The sequence below is a fragment of the Thamnophis sirtalis genome, unplaced genomic scaffold (assembly GCF_051295495.1).
Source record: "Thamnophis sirtalis isolate CommonGarterSnake01/CBP01778 unplaced genomic scaffold, rThaSir2_p1.2 scaffold_6, whole genome shotgun sequence".
NCBI classification, from domain to species: Eukaryota; Metazoa; Chordata; class Lepidosauria; order Squamata; family Natricidae; genus Thamnophis; species Thamnophis sirtalis.
In genome coordinates, this window is record NW_028261386.1 from 86720865 (window position 1) to 86741066 (window position 20202).

Below are 20202 nucleotides of genomic sequence, written 5' to 3' on the forward strand. Positions count from 1 at the left end.
CATCTTACTTTTGAAAGGTTTTGATGTGCAATTAAAAAGCTTAAGGAAATCCACTGCATTCCTATTTTCTTACTCAGCAGCACATATTATATTCTCATAGTACATTGCAGGATATACTGTATATGAAAGTAGTCCTTGCCTTAAAACCACAATTGGAATCAGAATTTCCATTGCTAAGCAAGGCAATTAAGTGAGTCACACCTGATTTTATGACCTTTTTTTTGCCACGGTTGTTAAACAACTGTAGTTGTTCAGTGAATTACATGGTTGTTAAGCAAATCCTGCCTTATCTATTTATCATTTGTCAGACGCTGACTGGGAAGGTCGCAAATGGTGATTACATGAACCTGGGACATTGCAACCATTGTGAATGTTTACCAGTTGCCAAGTGCCCAAAATTTGAACATGTGATCATGGGGATGTTATGACAGTTGTAAGTGTGAGAATCAGTTTCACTTTTCAATGCCATTATAACTTCAAATGGTAAGTTGAGGACTACCTACTGTATTAACATAAAATTAATAACAGGATTTAGACAACCACTAGAGGGCAACCAAGAATTACCAGTAGATATTTGGTTTGTCTTGTTGCCATTTCAGAGCTGGTATTCAGCAGGTTCAGACCAGTTCTGGAGAACCGGTAGCGGAAATTTTAAGTAGTTCAGAGAACCGGTAAATACCATCTCTGACTGGCCCCATCCACATCTATTCTCTGCCTCCCGAGTCCCAGCTGATCTGGAGGACATGGGGATTTTGCACTATCCTTCCCCTGGAGTGGGGAGGGAATGGAGATTTTACAGTATCCTTCCCCTGCCATGCCCACCAAACCATGCCACTTCCATCAAGCCATGCCCACAGAACCGGTAGTAAAAAAAATTGAATCCCACCACTACGCCATCTGCTTCTCATCTAGAGTTTTGCAGCTCATATGGTGCTCTATTTTGCAATACAGTAACCCTATAACATAGATCATATTATTTTCCATATCACGTATGCATATATCCCTGAAGTACAGGAATACACAGAGAGTTGCAAACTTGAAACCCTCTTATTGACTTCATGACCTAGAGGAGATCTGAATAAAGAACCATATCTCTTTATCTGCTGTGCAACACAATTTGTTTAAGTAAGAGAACTCCAATGGATTTAAGTCAATGGATGAATAACTTACCTATCCTAGCTAAATAGTAACATTTTACTTTTACTATCAAATAAATATTATCAAATCACAGTCTCAGAAGTTTACATATAGTTTACAGATTGGAAACAGCAAGAAGTGTATACTTACTTCGAGTATAAGTGGCACTGAAGCCTTTTTTTTGAATGCTAAAGTCACTTGTAAAAGATACAATCATTTCATTCCTAGATGAGTTAAATGATAAACCTTTGGCAGTCATACCACAATAGGAATCTTTTTTGTCTCCAGTGTCCAAAGACACATGATCGTATTTGCAACCAGAAGCTTCTTCAATATCAAAATCAACAAATGTCGTCTGAATGATGTATCCAGAAGGAGCCCTGATGGTCCACTTGCATGCTTGATTGTTGGGATAATTATTAGGGAAGCAAGGAGAGGTAAAAATTCCTGTGGGATTGGACAGCACCATACGACACTCTGAGCACTCTTGAGCTTTGGAACAAAAAAAACCCCAAAACAAAACAGAAAAGAGTTGGTTAATATAACAAAGTAGAATTTTCCACAGTGTAGATATTCTTGATCATTTCATGTATAATCAAGAAATATTAACTATAAACTGAGCTTGTTCTCCTTCAGATATAGCCATAACTCTATACATCTACTATTCTATACATGAACAATATGTAATTCATAAACCAGATAAATATATTTAAATATCATTTAATAAATATGTAGGTGAGTATCATAAAGCTTCATTTATATGATTTAATGCTGTAACTTCATCTACCCTTACCTGGCTGTAAATTCCTTTAATCATGGGAGTTTTCTTCTGAATAAAAATGCAAGGGTTTTACTACATTCAAAACATAATTTCAGAATTTGTACTTTATATGCTTCCAGCCTAATTATTAACTGGCTGCTAAAACATATTTTTATTTCCAGTGTTAGATGTTTTATTTATTTTTATCTGCTTTTACTTTAAAAGAAGCCTCAAAGAGAAGTTTTAATAGAAGTTTTAATAGAACATACTATTAAATTTCATTAATGTGTGCAAAACAGAACATATTATAATAAACAATTTTAAATATCTTGACATTTCAGCAACAACAATACCACAAAATAAAATACAAATTAAAAATCTTTCTATACATTTAGCTCCTAAAGGCCGAAATTTCATTTTGATTCCCATAAAAATCTTGGAAATATACCGTATTACATATAGAGGACTCTCTCTGCCTATCAATAGGATATCTGTCCAAAATCAGGATGAACTGAGACTAACTTTGGTGGTGGAGAACAAGCTGACAAAATAAATATTGAGTTTGAAAATGGGCCAGATCTAGATAGGAGATATACAGAAAAAAAAATACCTCAATACCATCCAAAGATAGAAGCAATTTGGCAGCCAATTGCTTTATCTTAAGCACTCTTGGTCACATAAGCTGGCATGGACCATCTGCAGCCTACCCTATGCTCCTCAGTGTATTTACATAATCAAACAAAAACACAATACAACAAGAGGATAGCAGAAAAAAATCTTTTTAAATATGTGCTTTTAAGAGCTTTTTAAAGCTGCTGCGTTTAGAGATATGAAGATTTGGGAAACATACTATTTTCGGGACATGGGATAGCAAAAAAAAAAAACTCGCTTGCAAGTGATCAAAGGATACTCTCACAGAATCAGTAGATGAACTCCCCAGTTGACCCTCAGTAGGGGGTTTCATATAAAAGAAGGCATTGTTTCAATTTATGCAGAGCTTTCAAAGCAATAATGGAAACTTTGTATCTCATTCATAAAAAATGGCCTACATACATAGTACCAGCTGTGTAATTGGTATAATTTAGACTAACTGAGCTTAGATGAACCTGGCTGCTGAATTCTGTATTAATATAAAACAAACTCTGTGTAGATCACTATAGAGTGTGTTGGAATTTACCAATACAGGCTTTTCAATTTAACCATGTTCTTTTAAAAAAAAATGCAGTTCTTTCACTGCATTGTTGAATATTGTAACTGTCTTAATCAGGGGAACAAGAGAAGGATTTAGATCTAGAAAATAGAATAGAATAGAAAATAGAATAGAATTTGGAGGTTTTCTAGTCCAACCCCCTGCTTAGGCAGGAAACCCTAATCTCTCAAACTGTAACTGCATACAGAACCATAAAATTAATAAATTAAAAAAAAAACCTAAGGAATGTGATAAACATAGAGAGACATTTGGCTAAATCTACTTTACATCAATCCTATTATATTTAATATACAGGTAGTTCTCGACCTACGGCCACAATTGAGCCCAGAATTTCTGTTGCTAAGCAAAACAATTGTTTCTTTCCTCATGTAAGTGAGTAATGCAATGTAATGGAGTTCTGTCCCATTTTGACACAGTTAGTAAGTTAGTAACATGGTTGTGGCTTCCCCATTCACTTTGCTTCTCAGAAAGTTGCAAATGGTGATCACGTGACTCCAGGACACTGCAATTGTCATAAATATGCACCCATTGCCAAGCAACTGAATTTAGATCACGTGACCACAGGGATACTGCAATGGTCGTAAACATGAAAAACAGTCATTAGTTTGCTTTTTTTTTGTGCCATTGTAACTTTGAATGGATACTAAATGAACTATTGTAAGTCAAAGGCTACTTGCACTTTTCTATATATGTAGTGGCAATGGGGAAGACCATTCTATTTTGAGGAGTTTGGTGAGACATTTTGTTTTTCCCTTCATTAAGAACATTCTACAAGTGTCATTGCATTGCAGACCATGGAAGCAGGGTCATGAAGTCTTAGTGCCAGGTTGTAATAAAAGTCATGAAACTGTCCATGAAGTTTTATACTCTGCATAGGCTTGAATGCTCAGTGCTATGTACTATGGCCAATTGGGGTCTCTCTGCTGCTTGAAAATGAGCTCCCAGCAGCTAAAGGGAGAGAATCTTGTTTGGTATTTTATGCTTTCATATGTTTTTTGTTTAATATGCCTGCTACAGTTAAATAATAAAGCTTGAAAACTCCTTGTGCTTTATTGTTTCTAGATCCAAAAGGACCAATTGAGTGGGTATCTAATCACTGCCCTGGCACTTGGCAAAACAATATATTTCTATCAATCAACTCTTATTTCCATTATCTCCAAATATCAATTTATACATTGCAACACTCAGTTCTCGCTTTTTAAGGATCTGTTCAACTCATCCACGCATGATTTATCAGTCTTCCCCTTCCTCTCAATATGCATGTGGGTAATTCAATCCTCATTCATTCTCTTTATGACCAAATCACTTCAACAGATTCTTTTTGATTGCTCCATCAGTCTGCCTTCATTCAACATCAATTCAGTCTCCAATCCCGCTGCATTTCATTTTAGTTTTATGATTCTTCTGAAATACCTGACTCACAAATAATGAAATGGGTTATCGCTCAGAATTTTAACTTTTTCTGATAAACATTCATTTTGCACAGCAAGCGACAAACTGCCCATATAGTTCTACCATCATTTATATGTCTTGAAATATTTCCATTATCCGTTTTCAGTAAATATTCGATAAAAATGTTCGTTTTGATCTAATATTTTGCCACTTGCAACATTACCACCTTGCAATTGTTTGTTCCCTGTCAAGTTATATTGACCAACAAATACTCTTTTTTTTCATAATAACTTTATGGCCAAGATAACAGTGAAAACAGTAAAAAGAACAAAATGAACATAAAATCATAATTGGCCTTGAATTTACAATTTGGCAGTATTTTATATTTTCTGCTGATACGTAATTCCATCTTTAACTTGTGAGCAATTATTTTGAAAGCCTGCTTCTAGCTGAAGTTCAGTTCGCAGCCGTAGCAGAGAAATACTTTGTAAAGTCATTTGCTGAAGAGAAGTTGAAATTGTGGATATTAATTGTAAGCAAGTTATATTTTGCAAGATATCTGGCAAGCAATTACATGCTGAATGATTGTGACCCAACTAATTAATTACAGTCATAGTCAAAAACATTAGTCAAAAACATTACAAGGGTAGAAATTTCAGAACCTGACTTTCAAACTCTCACCCTACCCCACCTCACGCCTACATTTTTCCATCCACACTGGTTAATATTAGGACAGATTTTTTCCAGAGTGGAAAAAAATCTTAAATGTTAGACCCAATTCTGTAAATAATTATACTTTGTCACTTGGAGTATACTGGTGATTTGGTAGAAATACATTCTCATGAACTGGCCTATTACTGTTCACATGTATATCTCTAGAAGAGTACCAACAAGAAAACCAATAAGAAAAGAAGTCCTGTTGCCATGATGCAACTTCCAGATAAATCTAGAAGAGTAATAAACTATCTAGATTCTAAAATATTTTACATTTTCATTACAATTGTCTTGCACAATTATTATGTCACAGTTTCTTAAGTGTTCTTATAAATCACAGAAGGAACAGGAATGTCTGTAAGATGAGCAAAAGACTGTTCAGCAATTGTAGCTGGTAATTTTTTTCAATCCGAGAGAGTACATTTAGAACTGGAAACACTTGGATTTGAGTGTACAAAAATTTGTGGAAAATGAGAGTAAGAGTTGGTAAGGGCCTAAATGACTAACATTTTTTACATAGCTAGTTTGGAAAGGATAAGTCCTGTTATGATTCATGATCAAGGGTAGAGACAACACTCAACTTTTCTTTAACTAATATTACTTTTTGGAGATAAAATACCATACTTTTTTAAACCATGTATTTGAAAACACTAAACAGCAAAATATATTGCCAATTTTTAATATTAAATGTTTTAAAGACATTATCTTCTTAACAATTATGTATGGAGAAAAGAATACAATAGCTCTTCCTATTACCAAGTAGAGCCCAAATCAACACTAATCTCCAACAATGTTGAGAGACATTGTACTACCAAATGTTTCCAGAATTATAGTTATCAACATTGCTTTTAATTCACTTACAGCACTGATTTAAAAAAATGAATTCATTATTTGGAAACCATCTATTTTACTTCATCTTAATTAAAATTAATTTCAAACAAAAAATGAAGTAATCACTGTGATAGTTTCTTATTTGTTTACCTTTTTTCTCATTTTAGGCTAACATTAATACTTTTTAAAAAACACAATGGCCAGCAATTTTCTACTTTCTAGAAGCAAAAAGCAAACTATCAATACCAAGACCTTCTTCTATCAAAACTTCCTTACATTTTTTTTAAAAAGCTTTTGCTTCCATCAGTAACAATTTGAATAGGTATTTTGTAATTTTCAAATTCACATGAAGAATAAAGAGGACTCTTCTCTCCAGAACACTTTATAAAATTTTATTAAACATATTGCTTCTGGCATTAAAATTAAATGTCAATCTTTGGTCATTCCAAATCTTAAAATTATACTGCTATATATGGCTATGTATAAATGCAGTGGAACTTATTCCACGCAGTTGCAAGCAATTATGTAATCTTCTGAGATAGTATTACTGCTCCAAGTATTTAAGAGCACTATATAATTGATGTTATTTTATATACTATATGAGGTATCACATCGTTATTTTTCATTGTTTTGTTCCTTTTATCTGCCTAATAGGACTCTCTTAACCCGGAAGAATATAAATCCTTTGGTCTGGACTGAAAATAATGTATAGGCCTCATGATTTTTTTTTTATAATTCAATGAAAGACAGAATTATGCAGTCATAAAATTATTCACTGAGGATAGGAAACAAAGGCAGCATTATTGCTAGTCCCACCAGCTTGCTTTATATCTACGCGCTGATATTTTGTGCTTCACAGAAAACTCAACTGCTTAAAACATATAGTAGTAAGGGCTTCAATCCCCCTAAAATGTTCTGAATGTGCTATCCCAAAATAAATGCTTGCGGGGGAAAATATCTTTATAATGTGTAGCATTTAGACTGAAGAATACAGACTGATGGCATGGAAATTATCACTCAAAATCACTTGAAGAATTTTCAGCTTAACACAGATTAGCTATCTAACATGTTGCTTTAAAGCACAAATGAGTAATCTTTAGTTCGCTAGTCTCCTTAGATCTCTGATGCACAAAACTAATGGGAGGTGAATTTTTTTTTTGAGGTGAGAACCACAAGGAAACATAAAATACAATATGCCCTTCATAGTTTAGCAACTTAAAGGACCTCACCAAATTTAACACAGAGATATCTGCAACTGGAAAGGGGGATTGAAGATGGCATGCCAATTATGAACAGACCTGTTCCACCCACCCTCTGTCCATCCACAAATACGGTACATGCTTTGACCACAAAAATATCCTGAACCAAATATCTGAGAAGAGGACATTTTTCACTGAAATAATTTGAAACACAAGAGGTCCAGACCTAGAAAAGGTCATCTGGCTCATAATATGCAGGAATACAGATTAAACTGCTCCAGACAGATGGTTATCTAGCCTTCATTTGAACATATTAAATGAAGTAGTTTCACAACTGAAGTACTCTTATCATTATGAGGTATTTTTCAACAGAATTGCAATTTGCTTCCTGGAAAACCATTCCATCTTGTACTCTGGAATGAGTGAGCAAAATATGTCCATCTTCTTTGTGGCATCCTCTCAAGTTATCTGAAGAATGCTATCATATTTCCCTTCAGTCACTTTTCTCAAAGCTCCTTCAATCTCCCTTTTCAAGTTTTAATTTCCTGATTTTTCTTGTTACTCTTCTCTCAATGTATTCTGATTTCTCTGATTCATTCTTAAAAAATGGTGCTCGGATGTGGCAGTAACCTTTAAGTTAACCTTGAAGAAGAAATCTATCCTGCCTTGATTCCCTTTTGTATAACAGATCGCTGTTGTTGTTTTTTGTTTAACAGGCTGCAGAAAGTTAAAACAGGGACCTCAATGTCTGATCCGGTATCTGCTAATAGGGGTTTTCCTCAGAATAGTGTCTAGGATCTACTCATTTCTTCACTTACATAAATGACTTACGTGTCCTCTTTGCCGATGATGTAAAATTCACTTGTTTTTTAAAATGACATTGATCACATTTTTTAATGGTCACCTATTTGGCAACTTCAAATTTCAATTAAGAAATGCTTAGTTTTAAATATTGGAAATAAAAACCAGAATATAAAGTATAAGTTTAGGTGGTATTGATCTTTATTTTGCTAACGACCTAGAAGTGCTCATCTTGAATGATTTATGTTCTAAAGTTCATTGCAGCAGCTTTACTAAAAATGCACTAAAAGTTGTAAATTTAATACTGTATTGCTCACTAGAGTTGTGGAATTCTTATCACATATTGGACATTAATACAATCAAGCAAGTTCAGAAGTATTTTACAAGAAAGGTTTTGCACTTTTCTGTCCATAGCTTATGCTACCAGGCTTGAAATTCTTAGTTCAGATAACTTGCAACACTTGTGGTTAGACTTAGGTATTAATTTTGCAAAATTGTACATAGTAACATTTTACCTGTAAATAGCTTTTTTAGTTTTAAATGTAATGTGTAAATAACTGCTTTAAATCTAATGCAAACCATTTTAAACTTGATTGTAAAAAATGATTTTTGTAATAGAGTTGTCAAAGTTTGGAATATACTACATGATTCAGTTATTTCATCTACTAACTTTCATAGTTTTGTTTATTTGAATTATTAATTTTGGTTTGATAAATAAATATTCAACATTAAACTGTAGAACTATAGTTGTTGCCTTCTGGCTTCCCCATTGTCACATACCTAATGCCCACAAATAATTCTTTTCACAACTGTAGCCAGAAGTGACAGACTGACATAAGTATGAATGGTCATATAATGTTTCACTTTATGACCATATTGCTTAGTAATGGAATTGCTAGTCCCATTTATGGTCAATAAGTAAGGACTAACAAGCAATTATTTCAAAAGTTTTCTCCAGGTTTAGCATTATTTTTCTTTTGTTTTGAAGTTTTATTGTAGGGATTTCACTCTTAACTCATAAAATATTCAAGTGAGGAATACGTTATATACAGAAATTATATCAGCAGGAAGTTAGTTTTCCTTTATATTTTCCAGTTGTTCAGCCATAATATTTCCAAAAAGTACAATCTTTGTGGGGGGGGGGGAAGTAGTTTTGAGTTTTTCTAATAAACTTGGGTTTTCATTTGCTTTGTACTTTAATATGAGACTTTTCATTTGTGCCCATTAACTGCCTTTCTTGTCTTCTTTCTATTGAAGGGAAGTCATCCTGTTACTCACAATCTTCTCAGCAGGATTATTTCTTCCCTTTTGGTTTTCTCAGCTTTCAGTTTCTTTTCCTAGCTGTAAAGTACTCTGTTCTTAGCAAGTTGTCTAACATGAAGGTGCTCTCTGAAATGCCTCTGATGCCAAAGACCAATTTACCTTAAAAGCAAAGTTGCTTGAAAAAAATATGTATATCTATATATAATCAAAGATCTCAAATGTTTTCCAAGGTGATAGCATATATATGAGTTACTTTTCCTGAAAGACAGACTGAACTATGAAAGAACAAGTTGTAAAAGCAGAACATATTTTCTGAGCTAGAGTTGGGACCCTGCCCTGCCTGTTTCCCTTGATACTTTGGTTTTCTGCCAGTGAAAATTCAAGTAGAAGCACAATGCATTGACTAACTCAACCCACATCCAGTTTTTGAAGAGGTCACCCTGAAGGCAGAGTAAAGATTTCCCTTGGAGGAACAGGTAGTATGAAAATCCTGTGTTACACCCAATGTTATTTGAGAGTATTTTCATTGGCATTCATGCTATAAGTTTTTACAGATAACAAAACTTAGTTGCTAATTCAAATCTTAATTTCATGTTTGTGTAACTAATTACACTTTTATAAAATTATTAAAGCTCAGTAGACTGAATTTGCTTTAATAATTTATACCCAATGTTTCACTAAATAAAAACTAAGTGCACAGGAAAATAATGGCCTATGACCCCATATTTATTTCTGTCTACAAATTAATTTCATTTTGGTGTAATTTATTTTCAAACACTATTACGGGGGAAATACCTATTCTTTCTTCAAGCTGCCCTGACAATATCCTTAGTTAGGCTTAGATTGTATTTTAACAATATAGTAGCTCGGCTTCTTATAGGCTGCATATCAGTGTATTCCAATGGACCTACAAGTTTACTATAATACACAAGTATGCAAGATAAATAATGGCAGCAATTATGACAAACAAAATCCAATATGAAACAAATATACTGTTCTCTACCACCATCTTTTATGAGATTAAATCTGATTGTACAACTGTACCTATGTGGAGATGCACAATCATGAACACTTTTAGCAGTGAGTAATAAGAAATATGAGTAATAAGACCCATTATTGAAGGAGGGCTTGCACTAGCGTTAATGTTTTCCCCCCTGTTGAACTGAATATAGGTTCTAATATTTGTTTTATCATTTTAAAGGAGTTGCAAAATTATATATCTATTTATTGGTATGGCTTCAAATCAAATTTATTCTAAAACGTAGAAGAAGTTAATCTCACTTCATTTTAACTTCACTTTAAAGTTAAACTGACACTATATAGAAGGGAAACAAAAAGCAGATATGAATAGGGCATTGCTTTAAAAATGGCAATTTTCTATTGCCCCAAGTAGATAACTTATAAAAGAAGCAAAGACAAAAAAGAGATAAATTTTGCAATTTAGCTTGTTTTAAGGTCTGATCTATTGTTGCACTTCATATTTCCCTCTAAAACTGCAGAACTGAATTGCTTTACAACTTCTGAAACCATATCTAGGACATTAGCCAAAAGGAAATCTCTTGTCACAATTATGTATTTAAAAGTAATACAGACAGGAAAATGACATTTAGTAATCTCTGGAGACATACTTTAAAGAGGCTTGAAAAGATTTATTGAAGTAGGATAACAAGTGCACAAAGATTCTTGAAATGAATTAGGAAGTGACTTAAGATATTTTAATGTCTTTTCTGAAATCGACTGAACAAATTGTTTTAAAACAGTGTGTCTATGTAATTTAGCACAAAGTTCCTTATCTTGAACTTTAACACCATGTACAAGCTCAGGATTAGCTATACTTGTCATTATTCCTCTGGATGGGGGCTCTGCCACAATGTTTTTGACAACTTTAAAATAATTAAAATTTCATATGAAAATGCAGTATGTTCTTCCTTTTAAAATTTCCTTTATTTTGGAACTTTATTACTAATTATGTATATGTTAATATGGCAAGTATTTTGTCATATGATATCCATAGCAAAAATTAATAACAGCATTATTACTGAATGGAAGAATAATAGAAAGCTCCATGATCTCCCTGTATAAAATTAAATACAGTTATACATTCAGTATGTAAAGGTAGCTCAGGGTTACTTACTAAGAAAGGGGAATAACGTCTTCCCAGGGGGGAACATAGAATACAAGTAGTCCTCGACTTATGGATGTCAATGAGCCCAATATTTCTGGGCTTAAGCGAGACATTTGTTAAGTGAGTTTTACTTCATTTTACGACCTTTCTTGCCATAGTTGCCAAGTGAATCACTGCAGTTATTAAATTAGTAATATGGTTGCTAACAGAATCCAGCTTCACCAGTCAGAAGGTTGCAAAAAAGGATCACATGACCTAGTGGTGGGTTCCGTATTCCGTTGCAACCAGTACAGTACAACAGGGCCACACGTCCACTACATGCACACACACAGCATGCACGCAGCAAGCGCATGCATACTAACTGCCCGTGATGCTCCGCAACAGCTCTGTGATGCTCCAGCTGCTCGGCAGAGTGTTGCATAGGCGCTGTACACTCTGCGTGTGCGTGAAAGCCCTGATCAGCTCAAATACAGGTAAGGAGCGTGAGTGGGCAGGCCCTCCAGAGCACCGTACCGGAACGGTACCTGGTGCTCCAAGCCAGGGCGCCCTGCCAGGGCGTACTGGTCATATCCCACCACTGACATGACCCCAGGACACTGATACAGTCATAAATATGTCATCAATTGCAGAGAGAAGGCGGGGCTTAGCAGTGTGAAGACGGACTTTCAGGCTGCTCCTGAATGTCCATCTATACCGGAGCATCTGGACGGTTCTTTTTTGGACCCTAGCTGTCCCGAAGAGACAGTGAAAGGTAGGGGGAGACCCAGTGGTCCCAGAGACGTTCGCAAAGTCTCTGGAGACCCAGGAAAAAAACCCTTTGCCAGTGACTTCCGGATTAGCTATAAGGCTATTGAAACTGCAGACAGCCCTAAAGAGAAAGTGTTTCCAGCTGGTAAGAACATTTTATTGTTTAAAGAAAAGAAAAACGGACTGCCTAAAAATTCAAACTAATTTAAATTAAAGAATAGAAGAATCTAACGGTGATTTTGATCCTTTTAATGGTTTTAGACAGTGGTTATCTTACTTTTTAAATGTTATTCACATGGATAATGGATAGATTACTCCAACATCTCTTCTGATTTTCTGCAAGCGGGCTGTAAACCAATTCACTATAATTTGGCTGTTTACATCTTGACACTTTTATTGCCTGGTTGTTTTGGCTTAAGATCTGATAAGATTGTACAGCTTTCAGTCTGCTTTTACTTGCAAATACTTCAGAGCTCTTAAGAAAGAACACTAACTGCATATAAACATGGCGTCTATTCAAGCGTCTCTTCAAGTGATTTTTTTCAGCCCTAAAGATGTTGTCTGATACAGAAGACAGAATTCAGAGAAAATTGGATTATTTGGTGTTTTTGGCAACAAAGTATGAGGAAAAAACTGAGGATGTTTTTCAAATACAAAATAAGAATGACGGAGATAAAGAATCTGAACTTGTTGATATTCGTGACAATTGGTTTACTTCTGAGGGAGGAAAGAATGGAATGTTTGAAGAGGAGTTAAATGGAGAAAAAATTACTTCAAAAGACAGGGCGCAGGAGGAGAAGAAAACATCAAAGAATCTATAGTTTATGAAATACTATTTGCAAAACATTTGATACCACTGCTGAGAATTAAAGACAAGTTGATAAAAGAAATAAAAAGAGGGCGTCAACATCATATGAGAGGCACTACAGACAAGAAGGTGCAAAGATTTCTTCGTATGGACTTGTTTATAAAGATGTTTGGAGAATTGGACCCACAAATGGCAGCAGATATAAGATTGTTCTGTTATTGGAGAGATACAGGTTGATATATGGAAGAGTATAATTCAAAATTATGTTTTTTTTATTGTTGTGTGTAGCAAATATATAAGTATATATACAATAGAGAGTTACAAAGTGTGTCTGTGGGGGGAAATAAAGTTAGGATAGATTAGCAAAGGTAAGGGAATAAGAAATGATACTAAATTATATCTGGGTTGGCGGAAGTACCATCCCAAGGAAACATAAACTGAGATTTAAAATAGATACACCAACAACAATAGAAAAAGAAAGGGAGAGAGGAGGAGAGAATGAAAGGAAGACGGGGGAAAGAAGAAAGAGGTAAGGAGAGGAGGATGGAAAGGTGAGAAAGAGGAGGAGAGAGGGTAGAAAGGGGAAGAGGAAGAGCAGGAGTAGGAGAAAGGTACAGGAAGAAGGAAGGGGAAGGAGAGGAGGAAGGAGGAAAGTAGAGAAGGGAGGGAGGGAGAAAGGAAAGGGAAAGGAAAGGAAGATGGAAGGGAGAGAAAAGGAAGGAGAGAGGGTAGGAAGGGAAAGAGGAAGAGTAGGAGCAAAGGAGAGATAAGGGAAGAAGGAAGGGGAAGGAGAGGAGGAAGGAAGGAAGTAGAGAAGGGAGAGAGGGTGAAAAGAAAGAGGTAAGAAGAGGAGGATGGAAAGGAGAGAAAGAGGAGGAGAGAGGGTAGGAAGGGGAAGAGGAAGAGCAGGAGTAGGAGAAAGGTACAGGAAGAAGGAAGGGAAAGGAGAGGAGGAAGGAAGAAAGTAGAGAAGGGAGGGAGGGAGAAAAGAAAGGGAAAATAAGGTGGTGTTATAACAGGAGGAAGGGATGGTAAACAAAGCAACCCAAACTGTATATTATAACCTATTAAATGAAATAATAAATGTATAAGAATGATAAATGTTAAAACACTTGTAACCAAATGACATGCTGTATGTGATGATGGGTTTTTTGTGTTTGTGTGTGTGTTTTTTTCTCTGGTATGTTTTTTTTTTGTTTTTTTTTACTGTTGTGGGTATGTGTTGCCTATGTAACAAAAATAAAAAATTTAATAAAAAAAATATGTCATCAATTGCCAAGTATGTGAATTTTGATCATATTACTCCGGGAATGCTGCAAAGGTTGTAAGTGTGAAAAATGGTCACTTTTTTCAGTGCTGTTGTAATTTTGAATGGTCACTAAATGAACTAAGTTATAAGTCAAGGACTACCTGGAGTAATAAACTGCTGACTGGTTACTTATGCATTTGTGAGAAGGTCTGCAACCATCTCATCCATAATTTCTACTCATGAAAATAATGGAGCTACATATTTATTTGTGGCAAAAATATTTGTATCTTTCCTTTCGGAAACTGGTGTCTCTCCCCCCTCCCACATGGGCAACAATTACTACAACTAAACCTTTCTCAAAGTGGAAAGTGAAATAAAATGAGAATGTTGGTTTCTTTTTGAACATCAAAAAGACCAAGCTCATGGCCACTACAAGAAATGGAAACATCAAAATAGAAACTGACAGTGAAGAGATAGAATGCATTGGGGGGGGGGTTCACTTTCCTAGGATCACAGATAGCTCAAAACGGTGAATGCAGCACAGAAATAAATGTTGGATTGCACTGTGACACAAAGCAGTGCTGAACATGAATTGATATGGAAAAGCAAGGACATCAACCTGGCAACCAAATGTAGGTTAGTCCATTCTCTTCTGTGTAAGCTACCTATGGTTGTAAAAATTGGACCTTAAAATATTAAGACAGGAAGGAAATTGACTTGTTTAAGCTGTGGTGCTGGAGAAGGCTACTACGTATTCCCTGGACAGCAAAGATGACTAACAAGCAAGTACTGGAGTACATAATACCAGAAGGTTATTACTAGAAGGCAAAATCACAAAACTGCATCTCACTTATTTTGGCCATGCTTTGGAAGAGAATTCATTGGAGAAAGCAATTATGTTTGGAAGACTTAGCGGTAAAAGGAAACCAAAGAATATGGTGGCTGGACATCACCAAAGCTGACACTGTCCAGAGCACATAACAATTCAAAGAAGTAGTGCAAGATCAGAAGATGGGGAGAGATCTGGCCCATAGAATGGCCAAGACATAATTGAATAACATCGTCCTCATCAAACTTTTCTGATAACTGTTAATTAGTCCAGCCCATTAGTTTGGAGAAATTTTAGCCCAATCTTCCTTACACAATAGCTTCAACTCAGGGATGTTGATAGACTTTATCAGATGAACTGCCACAAGTGTTCTATAGGAATAAAGTCAGGAGTTTGATTCGGTCATTCCAAAACATTAACTATCTTTTGTTTCATTCTTTGATTGGACAACTTGTGTTTGGATCTTGGCGCATGACCCACTTTCTCTAAAGCGTCACTCCAAAGACAGATATCATAGGGATTTTCCTGTAGAATTTGTTGGTACAATTCAGAACTCATAATTCTATTAATGATGGCAAGCTGTCTGGGTCTGGAGACAGCAAAGCGAGCCCAAGACAGGGGTGAAATGCTACCAGTTCGCCCAAACTTGCAGACTCGGAAGGCTTTAAGTGTTCCTTTTTTAGCGCTGCATAGGCGTGCCTCAGGCACACAAACACACAAAGCGCGCTCTCGGTAGCAGACTCACCGAACTGGTAGCAGATTTCAGAGGATTTCACTGCTGGCCCAAACCATGACACTGCCACTACCATGTTTCACAAATAGGATAAGGTTCTTATGCTGCAATGCAATCTTTGCTTTTCAGCAAATATAATGCTTTTTAAAAAACAAAAAAAGGTTAATTTTGGTTTCATTTATCCACAGAACAGTCTTCCAATAGCCTTCTGGCTTACCCACATTGTCTTTTGCAAACTGAACAGGTACTGATGTTCTTTTTGGAGAGTAGTGGCTTTCTCTTTGCAATTCTGCCATGAATACCATTGTTGTTGAAAATTACCCCATCAAGTAAAAAGTAAATTAAAATTAAGTGACAAAATATTTGGATAAAATATTATAGGCCTGGTAAATGTAGCCAAAAAGTATTAATCGGTATTAAGTGAAGCATATTTAATGTTCTTATTTTTATTTGTAAAACTGCACCTGCTGCTTTATAAAACTTCTCTAATTATTTGTTTGTGGAGTCTTTACTGCTTGTCAGTACAAGCAATAAACTAATTCAGCAGGCATAAAATCTGTCCTTACAATTTAGGAAAACCATATCTCAGAGTAGTTTTGCTATCTCATATTTTCCACATGCTAGAGAACCATTTCCTGTTTAATAATTCTGTCACATGATAATTGCTTAGAAATAATTCTTAGATCTAAAGGAAATTCTTTTAAAGATGAAGAGTTTGGAATTACAACCCACACATTCTTTAGAAGTGTTGGAGTGGAAGGTGGTAAGGAAACATAAAGGCTAGGCACTATATGCTTTGTGTCTATGTTCTTTCATCCGATTAAATATTTTTTCACATCAAAAATGTCACTTCCAAAATGTAAGTGTGTGTGTTTGTGCATGTGTGTGTGTGCATTGCATATCATATATACCATGATTTCCCGAAAATAAGTGAGGGTCTTATTTTCTTTTGACCTCCTGAAATAAGCACTTGGCCTTATTTTCGGGGAGAACTTATTATTTTTGAGGTGTAGGAGGCAGCGAGCATGGTCACCTCATGGCTGCTCCTGTGTTGCAATATTTTTGGGAAAGGGCTTATTTTGGGGGGAGGGCTTATTTTAACGTATGCGCTCAAAAACCTGGTTGGGCTTATTATCCCGGGGGGTGGGGGAGTGTGTCTTATTTTCAGGGAAACAGGGTATGATTAAAACACAGAAATACCCATCCATAAGCCAGGCACACTGCCATCCGATTAGTCTGTACAAACAATTCCTGCAGTTTAATTTCTTCTATTTCCTAGCAAATCGGCCATAAAGCAGCGAATTCCACTTTTCAGTTGTACTATTATATATCCTTATATTTAAATTAGTAAATATAGTATGATGTTCACTTAAAATTCAGATTATTAATTTAGGAGAGAGTCCTATTCTCCCTTCCTGATAAGATGCTTTCCTCCTTTAAATTAAAAAAAACCAAAAAAAAACAACAAAAACCAGGGAATTGAAGCAAAGGTGCAAGAAACTTGTCCCTTTCACTTCCACCCTGCTGGCCTGAAGCCAATAGGGCAATAGGTCTTTGGAGTTCTTTGCATCACAGTCCTTGGAGGAAAAGAAAAACAGATTATTTTGCCAATAATTGTATACTGGAGGAAAAAGATAATAGGAATAACTCCACTTTATTATTGTGTTCCAAAAACTGGAGGAGAATAATAATATTTAATGAAGAAAAAGGGGAATACCAAATTTTTCACAGTATAATGCAAAGCTAACATATTTATGATAACTGAAAATTAAAGGCACACTAAAATTATTGTTTTATATAATTTGTAATACTGATTCAGAACAAAATTAAGACTTTATACGCATTAGGATTAGAATTATTTTAAACCTTAATCAGATTATACAACTTTTAGAGCAAATTCTGTTTAGTCGAGGAAATGTATACATCCATTTAAAAGTTAAAACTGCTGAATTATTATAAATCTGTTTTCTCTAGAATATTTATTGTTTTCTGCTAAATACATTAAACATATCTGAGTTTGGAATTTGGCCTATATAATAAATAGCAGCAATATAGAAGTTGTCCTCAACTTACAACAATTCATTTACTGACTATTCCGTTACAACAAAACTGAAAGAATGACTTATGAGCTTTTTTCACACTTACAACCAACACAGCATCCCCATGGTCACATGATCAGAATTCAGATGCTTGGCAACTGGTTCATATTTATGACGGTTGCAATGTCCCTGGGTCATGTGATCACCCTTTGTGACCTTCTGAAAAGCAAATTTGATAGGGAAGCCAGGTTCACTTAACAACTGTGTTATTAACTTAAGAACCTCTGTGATTCACTTAACAACTGCATCAAGAACGGTTGTAAAATGGGGCAAAACTCACTTAACTAATGTCTCGCTGAGCAACAGAAATTTTGGATTCAGTTGTGGTTGTAAGTCGAGGAGTACCTGAATTATGTAAATTAAGTAAAGTTGACAGTAAATCTTTTATCACAATGTGAAAAAAATTGATGTCAGGAAAATACTGCCTCCCTCCCATATTATATCTGAATGGATAGATAGCAACATTAACTTTTAATCTATTGAATTTATCACTTGAAGCATACTTGAAAGGAAGGGAAGATATGTAGAAAGTTAATTAATAGAAGACAATATATGAAACTCAGGAGTTTCAACTGTGAAGTCTTTGGTGCTCTCTGAGTTTGGCTGTTTGCTTGCAGATGTTTCATTACTTAACTAGGTAATCTCTTCAGTGCTAGAAGTGCACGGGTTTGTTCTCTGTTTATATACAGTACATTATGTTCTCAGCGTTGAGGGGGGTGTTGTTTCTTCGGTATTTCCTTGATTATTTGTCTCAGTTGGTATTTCCTTACTTAGAGTATTGTTTACTGCTTGTTGTGTCTAATGTTAATTCTTGCTTATCTGGGTGTTGATTGCTGGCAAGTAGATGTTCTGGTCTTTTTATCATTTATTATAGCAATAGCAGTAGTAGTTAGACTTATATACCGCTTCATAGGGCTTTCAGCCCTCCCTAAACGGTTATATGTATTATATGTTTCAAATTAAATGTTGCTTATCTCTATGTTGAAATTTGGTGCTGGATAGGGTGGCAACACTCCAGACAGAGCCCATGCACAATCTGGAGGTCCTCTTGGATTCGCTATTCCTGTTCAAGTATCAGGTGGCAGTCATGGTGAGGAGGGCACCAGTTGCACTCATTCCTAGATCAGTCACATATGCCCTAGTCCAGTGGTCGGCAATCTTAAACACTCAAAGAGCAATTTGGACCTGTTTCCCACAAAAAAGAAAACACCTAGAGCCACAAAATCCCTCCCCCATGCCTGACTATTTCCTGAGCGACTACAGAACTAGCATATGTAGTTAAATTAAATGTTCTATTTTCTTCTGAAGCTTTTCTTTTCTTGGATTTATCCATAGTTGGCCTGAGGTTGAAAAGCTCAATAAATCGCATGCCAGCAGGTATCACACATTGGCGGTTGTGACGCATATTTTGAGCGACAGGGAGCCACAGCAGAAGGATGCAAGGGCCATATGCAGCTCCAGAGCTGCAGGTAGCTGACCCCTGCCCTAGTCACAGACTCTACTACCAAGGCAAATAAGTGGCTTTATTGCAAGCACATTGGAAAAATATCTGTAGGATAGTGCAGAAGATGCACCAAAACTAATATACTAGGAAGGCTTATTGACAACTGGAGAGACTAAACTTGCCTACAAGAAAGACTAACTAAAGAAGAGAATGGAGGCATGGGAAGACAAAACACTACATGGCCTGTACATTAAAAAATATCAGGGAAAGCATAATAACAAGACCAGGCAATGGCTAAGAGCAGGAAAGTTGAAGAAAGAGACAGAGGGGCTAATTCTGATTGCACAAGACCAAGCCTTAAGAATAGATGCATACAAAGCCACAATTGACAAGACAGCAACAGATAGTAAGTGCCATCTCTGCAAAGAAGCTGCAAAAACAGTGAATCACCTGGTTAGCTGCTGAAAGAAGATCACACAGACTGACTGGAAACGACAGCATGGCAAAGTAGCAACAATGGTGCATTGGAAGAATTGCGAGAAATAATATTTTCCTCCAAGCAAGCAAGAACTGCTGGGACCATAAAATAGAGATAGTAATAGAAAATGAAGAAACTAAAGTGTCCTGGGACTTCAAAATTCATATAGACAGGTACTTGCCACAAAACGACTTAACAATTGTTGATAAGAAAGATTTTAAAAAGTCTGGATAGTAGATATGGCAGTACCTGAAGATGACCAAATAGAAGAGAAAGAACTGGAGCAAATAACAAAATGCAAAGATCTGCAAATAAAAATAGAAAGATTGTGGCAAAGAAAGCAAAAGTAGTACCAATAGGAACCTTGGATGCAATCCCAACAC

General features: G+C 35.6%; 1 protein-coding gene across 5 annotated transcripts in view; it reads right to left on the bottom strand.

Moving 5' to 3' along the window:
- The window catches only part of ADGRG6 (adhesion G protein-coupled receptor G6), a 136096-nt gene that overhangs the window by 85387 nt on the left and 30507 nt on the right, over positions 1–20202 (bottom strand). For all 5 annotated transcript variants that reach the window (XM_087718351.1, XM_087718352.1, XM_087718349.1 and 2 more), the window contains one exon: positions 1288–1629. In XM_087718351.1, the coding sequence (XP_087574477.1) occupies positions 1288–1629 (342 nt within the window). The remainder of the gene's footprint in view (positions 1–1287; positions 1630–20202) is intronic.